The following is an 18340-nucleotide window of genomic DNA, read 5'->3' as shown; positions in this document are numbered from 1 at the left end:
CTTTGTGGTTCATCTCGATGTTAGAGACGGTGTTAATGTACTTCAGAACGATTCTCTTGTATTTCTGTGCAATACTATTAGAGTTGCATATTTTGTTGTTTTGGATTCTATAAAAAACGATGACACCTCTTCATGGGTCATTTCTCTATTTCAGGTGAAATCTTTTCTCACGTGTGTGTCATCGATTATGGACTATAAAACCTACAGGTTTAATCGATATAACTTTAATGAGTCACAATGCAAGCACGACTTAAAGAACGATTACATCGTTTTCGTGTGTTGTGGGTGGTGTGTTGGGAAGCCATCTGATGCGTATTACTTATATGGATAGTATTCCATTTCTCTCATGTGTTGTGTTGAGGCGCCTTGATAAACAATATTCATATAAGCGATTACCACCAGATGGCTCCCCAACACATCGCTCCACAACACACGAGAACAATGCAATCCTACCTTTAGGATCAATATTTGAAGATGGATTGAGGTTTAATAATCTAATTCTGAAAGGAGGCTGAAGAGATTATCCGTAATGACACAAAACTTAACTGACCGAGCGTGCGACTTGACATTCACGATTAACTTCGGCCCCAGGCGTCCTATGAAGGCCTAAGTCCGGCCCTTCGGTAAACACGATTATCTTCCTTTCACATTTTATGGCGGATTTGATACCAAAAGGCTCTAAAATTAATTTCGTTTATGGTGTTATAAAATTCTTTGATGAGAATTTTTTAACCTTGACTGCGTCCGGAAATTCAAATATTATAAAATAATATAGATTTTAATTATAACTTAATAACTAATGCACGTATTTTTTGTGTGAACAATTTGTGCTTACGTACCCTCAACCACAACGTGGTTCCTATTTTTCAACAGTTATTTCCGATTGGTTGAAATTGGTCCCGAAATTTAAAAACGTGTGAATAAGGCAAATATTATCGAAAATGCATGTACCTATGTATATTGAAATAAAAAACTTTTATCAAATTAAAAAGAAAAGAATTCATTTTAAAATAAGAAAAGGTATTTGGATTTATTTTTCATTAATTAATTATAAATTATTTACGATTATTCAAATGAATTATTTTAAACTTTTGCTATGGATATGCTCCTTCTAGCCGCTTTAACTTTTGTATGAGAATATAACTAGATGGTCGACAATGTTCCTCGTTATAAATTTTCAAAAGGGAGTTGTTTATTTTTTTTCTTCCTTATGATTGATTTATTTTTATTTATTTATTTACATACATAAGTTTATTGTACATTATTTGAGACATAAGTTTCAACTCCATGGAACTGAAAGTCCTGTTTTGAGATGGGACTAGCAATTAGTTGACACAGACACATGAGTATATCACCGCAAATATTGGATCAGAAACATAAAAATAAAAAAAACAAAAAATAAAAAAAATCACAAAGAGATACACATTACAAAAAATAATAATAACGTATCGCTAACTTTACGAGGTTATGAGCCCTGTTTTAAATTTGGATATAACATCATGGAAAGTGGAAGCATGTGTATTAAATATTATGAACATATATTTTAATTTATTTATTGTGTATGCAGACAATTGGTAGAATTCCATATTTAATTTGGCAATGTATTCAAAATAAAACAAGTTTATTGGATTATAGTTCTACTTTATTTTTTTATAAAATATACGAAGGGTATATTGTGACGCGTTTCGTCTTGTTAGAGTTTCACACCAATGTAGAGTTTCAACAATAATTTTAAAAATAAACCTGTATAAATGAAATCAATATTTTTATAATTATTATATTAATTCTAAAGTCTTCTTTCTACGTCTTCTATTTCGTCTACCCTTACAAATATTTTTAAATTATGAAAGGTTTTTCCCCAATATAACCAAAATATTCCTCTAAAATACTCAGTATACCCTAATTGAATTTTAATTAGTCTACTTATTTTGGCTTGTATAGAAATCCACAAACATAAACTAGCAATTATTTTTAGTATATAAGGAAACTTATATACTAAAAATAATTAAATAATAATAAAATAATAAACATCTGGACACCACGCTTATTATTATATAAATGTCTCGCAGCGGTCTCCTGTAATGGTCTTATCCCTTGGACAAAATCCAAACTTGTACACTTCTCCTGAATATGGCTTTTGTTTCTGAGAGTTTAATATGTTCATCTAGGACATTGAACACTCTTACGAGTATGTATTGACTGCTCCAACCAGAGTGTGAGAGTCTGACAGGATAATCGCCTGTGGCCTGGTTAAGGAACTTCTTCGTATTTTTTGTATGAAGAGTAAACCTAAAAACTCAATCAGGAGAAGCCGGACTATTGTCAGACGTCAACAAACCTTCTTTTTCACTTATACGGTGTTCAGCATCTTATGTCATTTTTTGTTTATTTCACCAATTGATATCATCTTACGTAATAACCGATTTGGAATCCTCAATACAATACTTACAAAAATCGTACTGAACATATTCAAAACTATTTTCTTAGACAATTACATTTCTAAAATAATGTTTCATTTTCAAGTAGGACTGAGTCCGCTAATTTTCACAGCGTTCAAAATGCAGTGCTCTTTGCATCATAAGATATGGATAAGGGAACATAAATACAACGTTTTATTTAAATCATATCAAATTGGACGTGTATTATCAATGCGCCATTTTCGGCTATTTAAGTTAACATATGGAGAAAATAAAGTTTTGTTTTATGATGATTCAAAGTAGTCTAACAACCACATCATTATGCAAAACGCCAGAAGGCTTAATAATTTAACATCTTTAAAAATCGATCCCATTATTTTAGAATATTATTTTATTTAATTTTTTTAATTGGATAGCTTATTGCTATTTTGCAATTTCTTTCAATGTATTAAAGTATTTAAAAACAATAGACTTTCTCTTGGTTCTAGGTAACAGCAGAGTTATTCATTAATTTTGTTCACGTGTTTAAGAATAAAGATTGATTACGAGATACGAATTCTGTTATCATCACTCACGGGTATTGAAACGCGAGCTTTTGAATTATTGATTTGAGTTTTCAAAGCGAAATTCGATCGTTCATAAAACGATACGCCCATTCAAAGGCTGTGACTTCTGACCTCTCGGAAGCCTTAGAGCTGCCTATCACATAAATGTAAAATGTATGTGCGTGTTCCGATTTACTTACGAGATCATTGCAGGGAAGATAAACATATTGTATATCTAGCTTTATTCATTTAATGAGTTTTTTTTCAATTCTTAAATTCAACATGTTTGATCTAGAGAAAAAAAAATTCTTGTGTACCTACTTTAATTTATTTAAAAAAAAAATGAACATAGTAGATTTAACTTAAATTAAAAAATATAAACATTTTGTTCATGATAACTTTTTGGATATATAACAAGATATATAAAATACTGTATTTAAAATTCAAAATAAAAATCTACCAAAAAATATGTCATAATAATTATTTTTATAAGAGTAATTTATCATCTTTATGCATAGGGCACTTCATTGGTACACCAATTCCAACGTATCTCGATAAAAAAATATATACACGAAGGTAATATGATCGGTCCTACGCTTCAGGTACCAGTCCAGGGACTGTGAAATACTCTAGTGTAAAAACACCCTTAAAATAAGTATTTCATATCAACCATGTTAGGAATCGAACCCGAGACCTCTTGTAAGGCAGGCAAACGCGCTGACCATAACATCACGAGGTCCACAAAATGACAGCTACAGATTAATAAACATTTAGATAACACGCTAAATAGTATAGAAATCTATGTAATGTTTCACGGGAATCTCCTGCTATGGTCTCTTTCCTTAGAAAAAATCCAAACTTCTACACTTCTAAAAATAGCTTTCGTTTCGGAAAACTTAATATGTTCATCCAGGACGTTGAATACTCTTGAGGCGTAAAAACTGTTGATTAATAAAAAAAATATAATAAATTAGCGTAAAGCAAAAACTTAGAGGGCAAAATAAATACAAAACCGGTATTTCTTATGTATCTACTCTCACTGCCTCCACCTTCCATGGAATCATTTCTCTACAATACCGCAGAGTGTGTGCGGACCAACTACTGCTTTACAAAATTGTGACAGGTATGGTTGACTGTACAGAGCTGCTTGGTTTAATAACAATACATGTGCCAGCCAGGATTTGTAGACGGTACCACCTGTTTCATGTACCAATAAGTAAAACATCGTATGTTAAAAATGCTTTTTTTCGTAGGACTTTTTCAATGTACAATACAAAATTTAAAAATATAGATTATACAAACATCACTCTGTCAGATTTAAAATTTACACTAAAAATGCATTATGTAACTTAGTAGACAATATAATAATAATTATGTACATCTCCCCCCCCCCCCTCCTTATCCTCTCTTCAAGCATTTTTGTCCTTATCCCGCCCAATTTACAGTAACTTAATGTTCTTAAAATGAATATTTTAAAAATCTTTGATTATTGAGTACATGAAAATAACATTTTTATATGTATAAATTGTATGTATTTATTTAATATGTAACATATATTTTCTTTACTAACTTTGTATACTATGTGGAAATCTGTTATTAGTTCTGAGCTTATACACTATATCTGTTTGTTTACTAAAAAAATATGTATGTAGAACTGTTGATTTCCCTAATAAAATAAAAATAAAATAAAAAATAAAAAATAAAAAAATTGTTGAATATCCATGCTAAAAATAATGTACCCGTATGTATGTATGATTGCACGGATTTATTACATCTTTTATAATTATTATGATATAAGTTTGAATATTACGTGTTGCAATAAACTTTCTTTCGTCACTTTGGAACGTCGACACGACATTAGAATACTTATAACAAATCGGCTTGACCTCTTGAACTATATACCAAAACAATAAGCAATGTTATGTTTGTGTATCACCCAGATAGAAGATCCCATTAAAGGAACACAAAAGTCTTCATATAAAAGAGCTTACAATGTAATTAGTTGAATTAAGATGAAATGGTCATTAAACAGAGTACTATGCGAATTATAAACCCATAGACGCAGACATTATGAAATAAAGACTGTGAAATCAAAATACCTTTTATATCAAAATTTATTCATTTATATAAACCACTTAAATTTTCAGATATACGTCTACCAGTTTTTAAGTAGCTACTTCATCATCAGGACTTATTATATTATATGGTTATAGGTACTCATTATATTATCATATTATAAGTTCAGATGATTAGGTAATAATAACCTTAAAAACAGTCGACGTACGAGTATACTATAATATATATATACTATAATAGGTAAATTGGGCAGATCACATAGGATTAATAATTATTTTTCATTAAAGATGACAATTATTTCTGAATAATTTAGTCTAGCTATCCGAAGGCGTTTTAGAAAAAAGGGTGTATTTGTGCAAATTCCTTGTACATGTTATTGGTAGGTGTCCTGGACATTGTTTGGAGACCATAAATCTTCTTTACAATTGTCGCCAGATCACTATACTCTCCGGTAGCTAGAATTGTAATGTTCTAAAGTCGGGATTTGCTGGTAAGATATAGCAGGCTCTTTTTTTATTTATTTATTAATTTATTTTACAGAAACAAACAGTCGACAATGATATAAAAACATAAACGAGATACTGTTTAAGGACAGAACAGCGAAGTTTCTAAATAAAAATCATACATATTACATTGTGGTACAGCAAAAGGGTATGTTTATGTGTATGTGGAACTAAGTGTTTAGGTGTGTGTAAGTGTGAGCATCATTGAATAGCAAGTGGGATCGTATCGCAGCTAGAAAGAATCAGTCTTAATTTATTTTTAAATAAATCAAGGGGCATGTTAAATACATATATCAATAGATGAAAAAAAGCATTATAGTTAAAGCAAGAACGATAAAAGAAAGAGTGTTGTGAATAGTTAGTGCTACAGACTCGCAGATGGAATAAATACTTTTTTCTTGTCACAAGAAAGGGGACATTAAGATAAACTCGTATAACAAAAAAATTAAAGCGGCTCATTAAATAAAGTGTCAAACTTAATAATATACAACTTTATTATGTAACTATTGAAACTTGAATGAGTCCTCACTGTTTTTTCGTGAATATTATTAATATTATAATGCTTTACTTTTAAAAATTCGTATTGAATGTGTCATTGAAAGTATTGTCCATCGCTAGCGACTGTTTTCACTCACCTTTCTCGCAACTTAGAAATACCACCTCGAAAAAGCGACTCTAAATATAAGATTATCCACGATTCGAGATTTTTTTGGCATCTTTATAAGAATGGAAGCGCTGCTCAGCCAGGGTATGAGTCACCGATTGGGACAAGTTGTAATCAGAAAGAGCTATGTCCGGTGAACACGGCGAGTGGAGTATGATTCCTATTTGAGCGTTTCCAAGTATGTTTTGACTGCAGATCATCATTTAGGCTCAGATCATCAATTGTAGCCGATAGCAATCATCCCAATAGTTATGTTGGGTTTGAGAAGCTCATATCATATACTTCACCCAGTCGATCATGGAGCGGAGCAGATATTATGATCATTTATTTATTTAACTTTTGTACATATTGCTATTTGTAAATTGGCGGGCTTATTGCCAAATGGCAATTTCTTCCAACCAACAAAAAATTATAGTTCTTTTTTATAATTCAAGTTACATAACACATTCTATAGAAAATATAGATAAAAAATCTAAAGATATATAAAAATAGAAATAAACGTATTTGTTTAGAAATTACCTTAAATCAAAACTATTACTCAATATAAAAAAGGAAAAAAGAAGAAAAAAGGAAAGGAGGAGAGATTAAGGAAGAGAAAGGAGATTTAAACAGAGATAATGTAGTAACATCTTTGATGGTGGATGGGAGATGATTCCACAGTCGAGCCGCATGGACACTATATGAGTTAGAGAAGAAAGAGGAATTGTGGATTAAGAGAGTGCCTAGAGAATTAGAACGAAGTGGTAAACTATGAACTAATAAGCGTTGAAATTTTTCACGCAGGTAAGTATATAGGAGCGTTAAGACTTTGAAGAACATTGAACAGAAGTGAGAGGGAGTGATAGTCTCTCCGCTGTCTTATTTTGCGCTATTTCGTTGCCTACGATGATTAGAAATGTGGTCATATTTCCTAAGACCAAAAATATCCTTATGCATGTATTCTGAAGTCGTTCAAGTTTATCGAGTTGCTCAAGCCTTAAATCAGTCATGGAAACATCAGCGTAATCTAGAATGGGTAGTAGTAATGCTTGTACAAGAGTGCATTTAGTATTAATGGGGAAAAAAAATTAAAACCGTCTAAAAAAAATTAAAAGTGAGTGTAGACTGAAAAATATTTTGCCGCTTAATTTATTAGAATGAGCTCGCCAGCATAGATGTTCACCCATTAGTACTCCTAGATTTTTTACGGATTTCCTGTATTGTGATCGTGATGATGTTCAGTAATGTTCTGACAGAGCATGGTCGCCATAAGAATCCCATGTGTATTATCATCTTCATAATTCCCTTTTTGCCCTTAATGGTGCATAGGACACTGCATTCGTACACCAATTGCAGCGAATCTTGATCACTTTTGTTACTTAAAGGTAAGATGATTAGTTTTAAGCTTCAGGTACCAGTCCACGGACTTTAAAATATGCTAGTCTAAAACACCATTTAAAATAAATATTTCATATAAATCATGTCGAGAATCGAACCAGAGACCTCTTGCATGTCAGGCAAACGCGCTGACCATTACACCACGACGTCGACAAAACAACAGCTGCAGATTTAAAAAAAAAAGTAATACAAAAAAAAACTCAAATACAGTTTTAGGCGGAATAACATATACTGTCTTTATAAGTCTGATGATGGCGCTTCACGATGAAGTTGGTTGTACTATGATGTCAAAATACTCAATATCAAAATACTGAGAAAACACAATCTATCTGGAAATAACGAGAATTTACTCAAGTTCCTATTATATTTTAAATTATTTAATCGTTTCCATTCACTTTTGCAAAAAAATGGATTTTCAATATTTCCATAAATATTGGAAGGCACCCCAATCTAAAAACATTTTTACATATTTAAAATATTTTTGATAAAATTTTTATGTTCTAATATAAGAAGAAGTACCAAGGTATTTTCAGGGGTTGTCGTATCAATAAAAGTTCAGCTCTTTACTTTACAAAAATTAACATTAGCAGAATGGTGAATGGTACATTATGTGTAAAGTTGCCACTTAAACACGAGCCCCGAAAAAGTCTAGAATTTCATTTTCCATTCTATTAAATTTCCTCCACGAGTTATTTAAAAGCATGTTATCCTACAATATTACAAAATTATACTAATAAAAATATGTACCGCGCTAGCCCGAATATAACACGGCCTCCAATATATCGCAAACTACATATAACATTGGCAAATACGCATTTCATATTTACATATTTTTATTTCTTATTTTTTCGTGATAATATATGCTTGCTTGTTTATTAATTTAACTTAAATTTGTCTTTCTTGCTCACCGTAACACTTTATTTATTGTTTGCTTTACAGAATTTATTTCATAAGCTTATATCTTTGCATTTTTTGTTTATTTGCTTACTGTTTTTTCTTGCATACCTTCTTTATTATTTGTTTTTTTTTTTACTTTGTAAAACTTTTTATTATATCCTTTTTAACTAATTTCACATATTTTTTCTGTATATTCTGTGTTTATTATTTAGTATGTTAGCATGTATTTCATTTTTATTTTTTGTAAATGCCTTTTGGGCGTTAATAAACAAAATACATAAGTAAATAAATAAATAACATATGTATATTAGGAACAGGGGGGCATTTACAATCGGAAGGTCTAAAGGTCATAACTTCACAATGCCGATATAATTGAAGATAAATTCTCCCGAGCGATTACAAAGATATACTACCGACTCTGTATCTTCAAGTTTTGGGTACACATTGATGTGTGCCAATGGGACGCGTACCCCAAGGTGCACATATCTACGCATTAAAACTATATACTTTCATTATAACGGTATAGTTAAAGATACATTTTCTCTTGTGATCGCGAAGATACCGTCCCCATGCCTTTCGAGGTAAGGGCTCAAATACCTCACAGTACACATACCAACGCATCAAAAGTAGCAAAAAAGGTATTTCTCCTGGTGTTTTTAGATGGTTGTATTTTTTACTAAAAGCCTATTAAAAATACGAAAGAGAAATACTTTAATTTTGATTTAGCATTGAACGCGGAGTAAAGTTTCAGCGCCACCTTTTCCTTGAATTTGATTATAAGACGTCTGAAATGATGTAATGAAAACACGTGTCGACATGCCGGTAGATAAAAAATCGCCATACCGAGTGAAAGGTAGAAGAAAAATTAAGTTAACCGTCTCAATATGTACCTATGAAGATAGCGTTAATAATTGCGGCCCTGGAATGGAAGAAAAAATTCACTTAAGCTAGGGTTTCCTAGGACAGCGGTGCCCGTATTTTAACGGCCGTAGTGAACGGTGATGCAGTGAACAGCCGTCGTAAAGGTGATTAGAGAGTGGTTTCTTAGGAAAACGGTGTTAAATGGTGTTGATAACACCGTTTTCCTAAAAAACCACACTCTAGTCACCTTTACGACGGCTGTCCACTGCATCACCGTTCACTACGGCCGTTAAAATACGGGCACCGCTGTCCTAGGAAACCCTAGCTTTATCTTTAACCGCGAATATAACGCAATTTTTTTTCAAGTAAAAAAAAACATCGCATAAATCTAGGCAAAAACGGTTGAATTAATCCATACATTTGCTGTATTAAAAATATTTTCCAAGTTACGATTTAAAATTAGCTTAACGGGAACACTCGGAAAGTAAAGTGAAATTATACTAATACACCTTTTTTAAATGTTAAATACGAAATTCAATTTGTACTCGTAGAAAACGGTTTAAAACTATTTATATACTCGTATTACGTAGTAATTAATTAAAGATGACTTTTAAAGTCTAACAAAAACAGTAGGTACTTTAAAATATTACAAAACAACGTTAACTTGAAACAATATTAAACAGTAACGATTAGCACATGTAAATGAACATATTAATATTTTGAAATTTGTAATCAAATGGCGCTATTAATCAAAAGGTTTTTAATAACTGAGTATGCGTTGGCGTACATTATAATGTCTTTAACACATTTTGAAGACTTTCGATCAAGACCTACATTTCAAAATTATTATTGTGATTCATTTAGTACAAAAGGCTAAATTACCAATTATCATCGCTAATAACAGCCAAAATATCATATTAATAATAAAAAAATTGGTATCACCTTTTGATTACAATTTTTCGCAATCTTACTTAATATTCAAATGATTAGTAATTTTTACTCATAATTAAGCAAATTGACTTTTTTAATATTTTTTAAAAAAATCATCGACTACGTTTTGAGTCTGTCCGTATGTTTGTAGATATGCTGGATTTCTTGTCGGGGAGGAAAACAGCATGTCTACAAACATTTGGACATACTCAAAATATTGTTGATTAAACTAACTGATATAAGAAGATATACAAATTTAAAAAATGTTTTTAGACGTTGCCTAGTAGGTGAAGTGGTTCAGCCAGATGAATCTTATCCACATGATAAAAGTTTCAACTCTTTTGCTTCACAAACGTCAACTGCTAGAAAAGTTGAGGAAATGTAGAAGTTTTAACATAGGCAGAATGGTAAATGTTACACAGTGTGCAATTACAGGTCACACGCCTTGTAAATGCCTATACTTCCATATTCCCTTCTCAAAAATGTTTTCCCTTTCTGTTGATGTGAATTTAATAATAAAGTCATATAAAATAATAATTTACATTAATTTCTTAGCCTATTCCTCTTTTTATATATTACGCCATGATCCACTTTACTCAATTATCCTGTCATAGGGATTTACCACAAAAATACTATTTTCGTAGATTCTGGTTTTTCAGAACTGTTTCAGCATATACTGTATTTCTTCTGGCTTCCAGAACCAACCTGCCTCTAGTCATGCCGATAGGAAGAGTAAGGAGTAGTTGGACAGCTGTACATGATCACTTTAAAGATCGACATCTTTCACATTAGAGAAACTATGTTTGAGAGGCAAATACTCTTGCTGTTCGAGAGTTTCGTGTCTTTATAATATTGGACTATTACGTAAGACGCTTCGCCTAATATGTTTCTTCCAATTTAATGCTTTAAATATTTTGTTTTATTCGACATGTTATTTAAGTTCAATAAAAAATAAAAAAAACTATATTCTTAACAATCCAAAAGACTTCCAACAATATTCTGAGTTTGTCCATTTTTTTTAGACAAAGACTGGATTTAACTTCCCGGAGAGCTGTTAACATTAACATATTACAACAGAGGTGAAAAACATTTAAGAGAGGGTAATATAGAAGTCTAGGCATCTACAGGGCTTATGACCTGTCATTGGTTGGTTTAAGTGGCTACTTTACATACTGTGTAACATCCTAACTAAACTTAACAACTGTGAAAGATAAAGTGGCCACTTAAACCAGTCAATGACAGGTCGATGCCTTGACTTCTATATTACCTTCTCTAAAATGCAAAAGACTTCCGTTGAAAGTTGTACGTATGCGCAATAAAATATATATATATATTATATACAAAAAGTCTAGTGAATCCCAAAATATGGCCCATAAGGTTTTCTACCTAAACCCCCTTTTCATGGCAATTATATTTTAAATTGTTTATGTTTTAACTTATTAGGTTGCTTTTGGTTTTGCATTTGTTTTTTTTTATGTATTAGTGTTTCATATGATTAACCCAAATATAAAATTTTAGGGACATATTCAACGAGTTGTAAATAACCCACTATTAGAAAATCGAAATCAAGTTAGGGTAGAGTGGGATTTGAACCACAAACCATTGAGCTTTAAGTCCAAAACTTGCATCGGGACCAGAACCCGATTCAAGTTTTGGTTTTTACTTTTTTTTTAAATGTAAAATATTTTAAACCCGAAATTACCTAAAGCGATACATTTTAGTAGATAAATCCCAATAAATAGTAAACATAATATCTTCGGAACTAAATTGTTTTGCAAACGTAATCATAAAATAACACTTATGGTTTGTAAATAAAACCCAATAGTAACGATTAAATCATAAAAGTTGTCAATAGAATTTTATGCATGTTTCACTCACCTAAAAATATCTTCAAAAATTTAAAGCTTAGAAGGCCTCTCCCTCCAAATCCCAAATCAGGAATCTTCTTCATCGTTTCGAATCGAAATTGACCTGCAAAAATAAATTGTTTTTTATTATAAATTCTACCCCTTTTTACTCACTTTATAAAAACATTTTCATTCGTTTATTTATTCATACAAATACACACATATTACAAACAAAGAAAAAATATCGTACCCCTATCTCTACAAGACCAAGTGCCCTGTGTTAAGTTGGGATACATCATAATGTAATAGACAACATAATGGAAAGTGGTAGCGTGCATATTATTAGACAAAAGCAAAAATAAAAATTAAAAACTATTACAAAAACATGTATTTCAATAAACATCTGGGCGCTTAATATAATATAAATCTATGCAATATCTCGCAGCGGTTTCCTGCAATGGTCTCTTCCCTTGGATAAAATCCAAACTAGTACACTTCTCCTGAAAAAAACTTTCGTTTTGGAGAACTCAATATGTTAATCCAGGACCATTAACACTCTTATGGTCACTAAAAAAGAGATTCTCTGAGCAAAGGTCGTGCGTGTTTTTGGTATAAAATAATTCAAATTACAGGAAAACCTCGTACGACTATTTTGGGGAATCTCCTCTAATTACCGCATGACCAGAAATGTGTCAATGAATTTTTTTTTAAAAGTCTAATGTCCAGTACCTTTATAAATTTAAACAATGTCTCAGATTAGAAAGTAGTAATTTAAAAGTAAATATCTTATAAAATAGTTATAAACGTCTATTTTAAGTACATCCTTGAACTCATTAATGAAAAATCTGAAAAAACATTTTTTCAGTAAATTAAAAAATCAATTGGGTATGCTAATATTAAAATCTTATTTAATATGAATGACAATTTTTAATTGTAAAAGGGTTCTGGAATATGATAGTAAATTTCACCATATAAAGGTTTTTATGCCCATAAATATTTTTTTTGCGTATTTTTTGGTACGTGGTTTTATTATTTACAGTTATGAACTTGAAATTTTCATTATCACAAATAAACAATAAAATAAATACGTCCATAAAATGTATTTTTTTAATGCCCACAAATATATAAACGTCTGTGTAAGAATCATTCTTTTTTTACGTCAAATGTATTTTTTCCATTTTTTTTTGGAAATAAATACTTGAGTTTCCTTTATTTTCCAAATATTTTAATTTTTAGTTCATTTTACAAAAGCCATAAATAACTTGTGCTGGAAAAATGGAAATGGAAATGGATATTTAATTTCGCGGAATCTAATAAAATATTATATATTGTCAAACTTTCATAGATATTATGTATGTTCATAATACATTATATTGAACTTTATAAAAAAAAAACATAGAAGTTCTACTAATAATAAAAATAAAAATGAACATAACTCAACAAAATTAAAATGTCACCTTGAAAAATGTAGGCGTAAAGCTTCATTAAGTATACTACAAAAACTGACACCCAACACAAATTTGAAGATAACTCCAAATTATTCTAAACTCAAATCACTTTTTAAAAATGGTTTAAATTACATGTATCAACAGGCGTATTTGTTGCCAAAATGAATTAATTGTTGCATAATACACACGTTCAATCGCAGACACATAAATCTGTCACTGGTGAATAAAGACTGAGATAAGAAGTAACACGACAGACGCATTTAAGAAGAATGTGATCCATTTTAATTCCTGTCCATATGACATTTGGAGATGGAACATTCCGTAATCAGGACGTAACATACATATATGTAATGCAATAATTTTATCCAAGTTTATTATCTTTCTAAATTAATTTAATACACTTGATTTGCATAAATTGATTTATTTGAATCGACTATCACCTATTAATTGCATCATTTCTACTAATCGATTGAATGCAGTTTTAAAATGCTTAATCTTGAACTGACATTTGATGATTTTTGCTTTTGTATGTGTTCTAAATTATTGCATATATATTTTTATATGTTTAATGAGCTATTTGTTTCGAAATAGACTACGTCGATTTTCAAGTAGATAGACCAAAATTCGTTAAAAATAATGGTCCATAATAATACCCCTTTAGCATAATTATTTAAAACATGTAGAATCTTCTACAATTTTAGTGCTCAGTGTAATATTTACCTACAGACTAATATGTTTCTATCTTTGCAGATTAGAGATAATAATGATTTCTTGCTCAACTTAAAAAAATCGCAATACTGGTAACGTTGCCATAACTGAGATAATTCAGTGCCCTAAGTATCATTTGAAGTCAATTAAATAAAAGTTACTTTTAAATTACAATTACGATTTTCTATCATATTGTATTTGTGTATTTTCATTTAATTTATTTTTCCTAAATAAGGTGTAATATGCCATTTTAAAAATTCGATAGTGATAGCTCTTTTAATTTACGGCTATTTTTTACCTGTAAAATGTTTTTATTTTTTAAATAAAACAGTCTTAGCCATTACACCACGGGGCAGCTACCTTGATTTAGGCACGAGGGTTCCGGGTTATTTTATTTCTTGTATTTTTTAAAAATAATTAATATAACATAATTTACATAAATAAGATATAATACTCCCAGGAGTTATAAAAACCTCATTCGGGTCAGTTCATTAAAAAAAAAACATTTTTGTGACTATACATAATATTTTTTTGACTAAAAAAAACATATTTGTTATAGAAATACATACGTATTACCTTTAACAAATTACAAGACGGATAGAAAAAACCTTAAAGAAGGGAAGATGGAAGTCTCGGCATTAAAAGGACTTATGACCTGCCATTCGCTGGTTTAAGTGGCCACTTTACACGTTGTGTCACATTCACCATTTTTTCTAGGTTTGAAATCCATATTTGTTCAATTCTTCCATCTGTTGATTTTAGTAAAGTTAAAGAGCTGAAATCTTTATTATTGTAAAAAGATTCATCTGAACGCCTGAAAACAATTTTTCCTTTTTTAACCTAGCCGGACCGAAGGAGGGAATTAAATCTACCATATACCGATTTTAATTCGATAACTCATGTATTATTACTATTTGCCGTATATTATTTGTGATTGTGAAATTCATGGAAATTTTTTTTTCCTGTTTTTGTTTTTGTTTTTAAATTTTGAAATGGTTGTTTTTTTTTAATGTTAAAAAAAAAAAACGTAAATTATGCAACGGTCAATCTCATTTTATGTACATAAGCATTCGGCAAACTAACACAAATGAATAAAATACACGAATGAGTAAAATATGTGTACGCGAAAACATTAATAAATTATTGCACAGTCATAAAGACGTCGAACGTTTTATTTTCCTGACGCCATATACAAGTAGGCGCTGGGGTCGTTTGGTCCCCCCATTCGGATCATGCGTAATTTTAAGATGCTTAGTGAGGGAAAGGTTAAACTTCATATTTTGAGTTTGCCCAAATGTTTGTTTTACATTTACAACTGTTTTTCATCATCGTTCCCTTTCCGCACCTAATGGTGCATAGGACACTGCATTGGTAGACCAACCGCAGCGTATCTTGATATTTTTTTGTTACATGAAGGTAAGGTGATCAGTCTTACGCTTCAGGTACCAGTTCACGGACTATGAAATATTCTAGTGTGAAAACACCATTTTCAATTAATATTTCATATCAACCATGTCGATAATCGAACCCAAGACCTCTTGCATGGCAGACTAACGCGCTGACCATTACACCACGGAGCCGACAACTGTTTACTACTACTATATATTTTTTATTTTCTAGTTTTTGACGCAAAAATACTTTAAGTTATTATAATTAGTGTACTATAGCTCTCACATACGAGTATCTACATTGTACATACAAAGAAAATTTTATTTTTTTAAATTATACTCCTTACCTGTATTAAATTTTAGCATTAGATTTTAATAAATTAGTTTGACATTGAATACATAGCATTATAATAGAAATTTAAAAATTGCTTGAATATCAGAGTACACTTCCTCGTATTCATAAATAATAATCTTATGTACATTCTTCATTAAACGCTGCAATTAGTATCGATTTTAAATTTACCATACATGCATTATGGATTACATCTAAAATTGACGTTGGAAATAAAATAATCCAACTGTATCAATTATAATGCCTAATTTGTATATTATAGCATCATTTTACATTAATGCATCATCAATTTTACAATATCTAATAAAATTACCCCACTACTAAAATGACTAGATAGAACAACCTAGAAGGAATTTTTTGATTGATATTTAAACTATTGCATATAAGGTCAATCAATTTGCCCACTTATTGCTGGTTAAAGATAACATCTCGTTTGAAGAATGTATTTGGTTGTAAAATATGCGTACTTTGACATACATATTACTAATATCAGCAATTACTCGGAAATACTATGACAGTCGGTTAAATTTGCATTTTTTGTGGTAGATTACGTTCCATGGGATTATTTTAAGAAATTTGAAATGAGTGTCTCCAAGGACTCGATATAAATTTTACGCCTTACGCATCTAAAGAATTTATGATTTAACGTAGTTATGCAGAAAGCCGCCAGTTCACAATTTTAAATCAGAGTTATCGGGTGCTGTAAGGTCATTTCCATGTTCTGCTAGAAACAACCAGGACGTTTTCAGACAAAAAAACTGTAATATTCATCTTCTAAAAATAGTGTTGATCTCAAAAATGGCCTTTCTTAATTTGCAGAAAACACCCACAGCACTAGAAAAATCTTACGGCATATATGCTGATGGGAAGATTAATGCCTCTAGATCGCTAGTTCTCTCAAATGAATTAAAGTGGATAAATTCGTAATTATTTTAATCATACAAATTCATTAATTTAAAAATACGAATAAAAAAATGTTTATCTACAGAATGTCACCTCATTATACATTCAAAGTTTGAATGAGGTTTCATTTAATATTAGAGCTGGCTGTTTTCTGCAAACGCATATTTCAGGTTGTGTGGTCAGCAAGACTTAAAAAAAATTACCGAAATTCCTTTCACACATGGTTAAATTATTTTTTTAGTTATTGTAACAAATGAATTCTTTACAATTACGTACTCTAATATAAATATAAAATAACATGTTCAATACGACAACATGCATCAGAGTTTTACTAGGGCTGGCTGTTTTCTGCAAAATGCACATCTTAGGTCGTGTGATCAACCCAACTTTAAAACTGCTAAAATACATCATTCAATTATTTTTTGTGTTATGTAAAAAATACGAATGCATGGATTATTTATCATTTGTCAAACTAAAAAACTTTCCAACGGTTGTGTAGGTTTAATTAATTATTTACTCTCATATTGCACCTTTAGGATGAAAACGACATAACTCAAAAAAGCCTTAAAAGAGTTAAGATCGACTTCGGTAAACGACTTCAATGAACATTATCCATCTTTCTGCATTTTAAAAAACGCAACATTTGAGTGGGAATAGGACAAAACCATTAGATTGATCTATTTATTACTCAGAGAAATTAGATTCCGTGTCAGTACGGAAACGACGCAATAAGTGATGTGTTTACATTTCTGTGTGAAGGACGCAACGCAGACTAACATATAGTAGGTAACCGAAAGCGGGTTGAGTCGATTTTATTCCGATACAAATGACATGATAAATTTATTTTTTCAAATATTAAAACGACCAATTTAGCTTTGTGATTGTTCGTTCAGACTTACCGATAATTTTAGTAACTTATTTAGGTAAATGTCATTTTATTATTTAAATTATCAATAATCTTAGTGACTTATTAACGTTTATGTCATTTAAAAGTCAAAATAAAAATTATGTCATTATCTTATTTATAAAAGTGCTTTTGTTTGTTTTTTTTCCAATCTAATAATGACTCATTCAAAGTCTTGTTTAAACTTACAATAATAATTATTTTTTTTAAGGGTTTTTTATAGAGATTCATAGCTGGAAGCCTTTGGTATAATTTAAAACTCATAATTTGGTGCTTACTTCGAAGAATACGAAACAATCGACAAAAGAATACGAAGGTGTCACAATTTACATTCTTCTTTTGCAATTTCCCAAAAAGTTGATTTTTCGAGATGAGTCGTTTTCGTCCTAAAGGTCAGTTTCATTTTTCTATGGCTGGCTGCTTTCTGCATGTGTGTTCAGGATGTTCCACCTATTTGCTGCATGCCATACGAATTATTAAAAACATTAGTTATAATTATTATTTACAGGCATTTATTTAT

General features: G+C 30.6%; 1 protein-coding gene across 1 annotated transcript in view; it reads right to left on the bottom strand.

Annotated features, from left to right (window-relative positions):
- LOC148275746 (uncharacterized) overlaps positions 1–12236 on the bottom strand; it is a 109752-nt gene extending 97516 nt beyond the window's left edge. The window contains exon 1 of the mRNA XM_088235254.1: positions 12149–12236. Within this exon, the coding sequence (XP_088091380.1) occupies positions 12149–12221 (73 nt within the window). The 5' untranslated portion in view covers positions 12222–12236. The remainder of the gene's footprint in view (positions 1–12148) is intronic.
- Positions 12237–18340: the final 6104 nt, after the last annotated feature.

The sequence above is a fragment of the Micrasema longulum genome, unplaced genomic scaffold (assembly GCF_059751315.1).
Source record: "Micrasema longulum isolate JH-2025_06_02 unplaced genomic scaffold, ASM5975131v1 h1tg001347l, whole genome shotgun sequence".
NCBI lineage: Eukaryota > Metazoa > Arthropoda > Insecta > Trichoptera > Brachycentridae > Micrasema > Micrasema longulum.
This window is presented reverse-complemented; position numbering and strand designations above follow the sequence as displayed.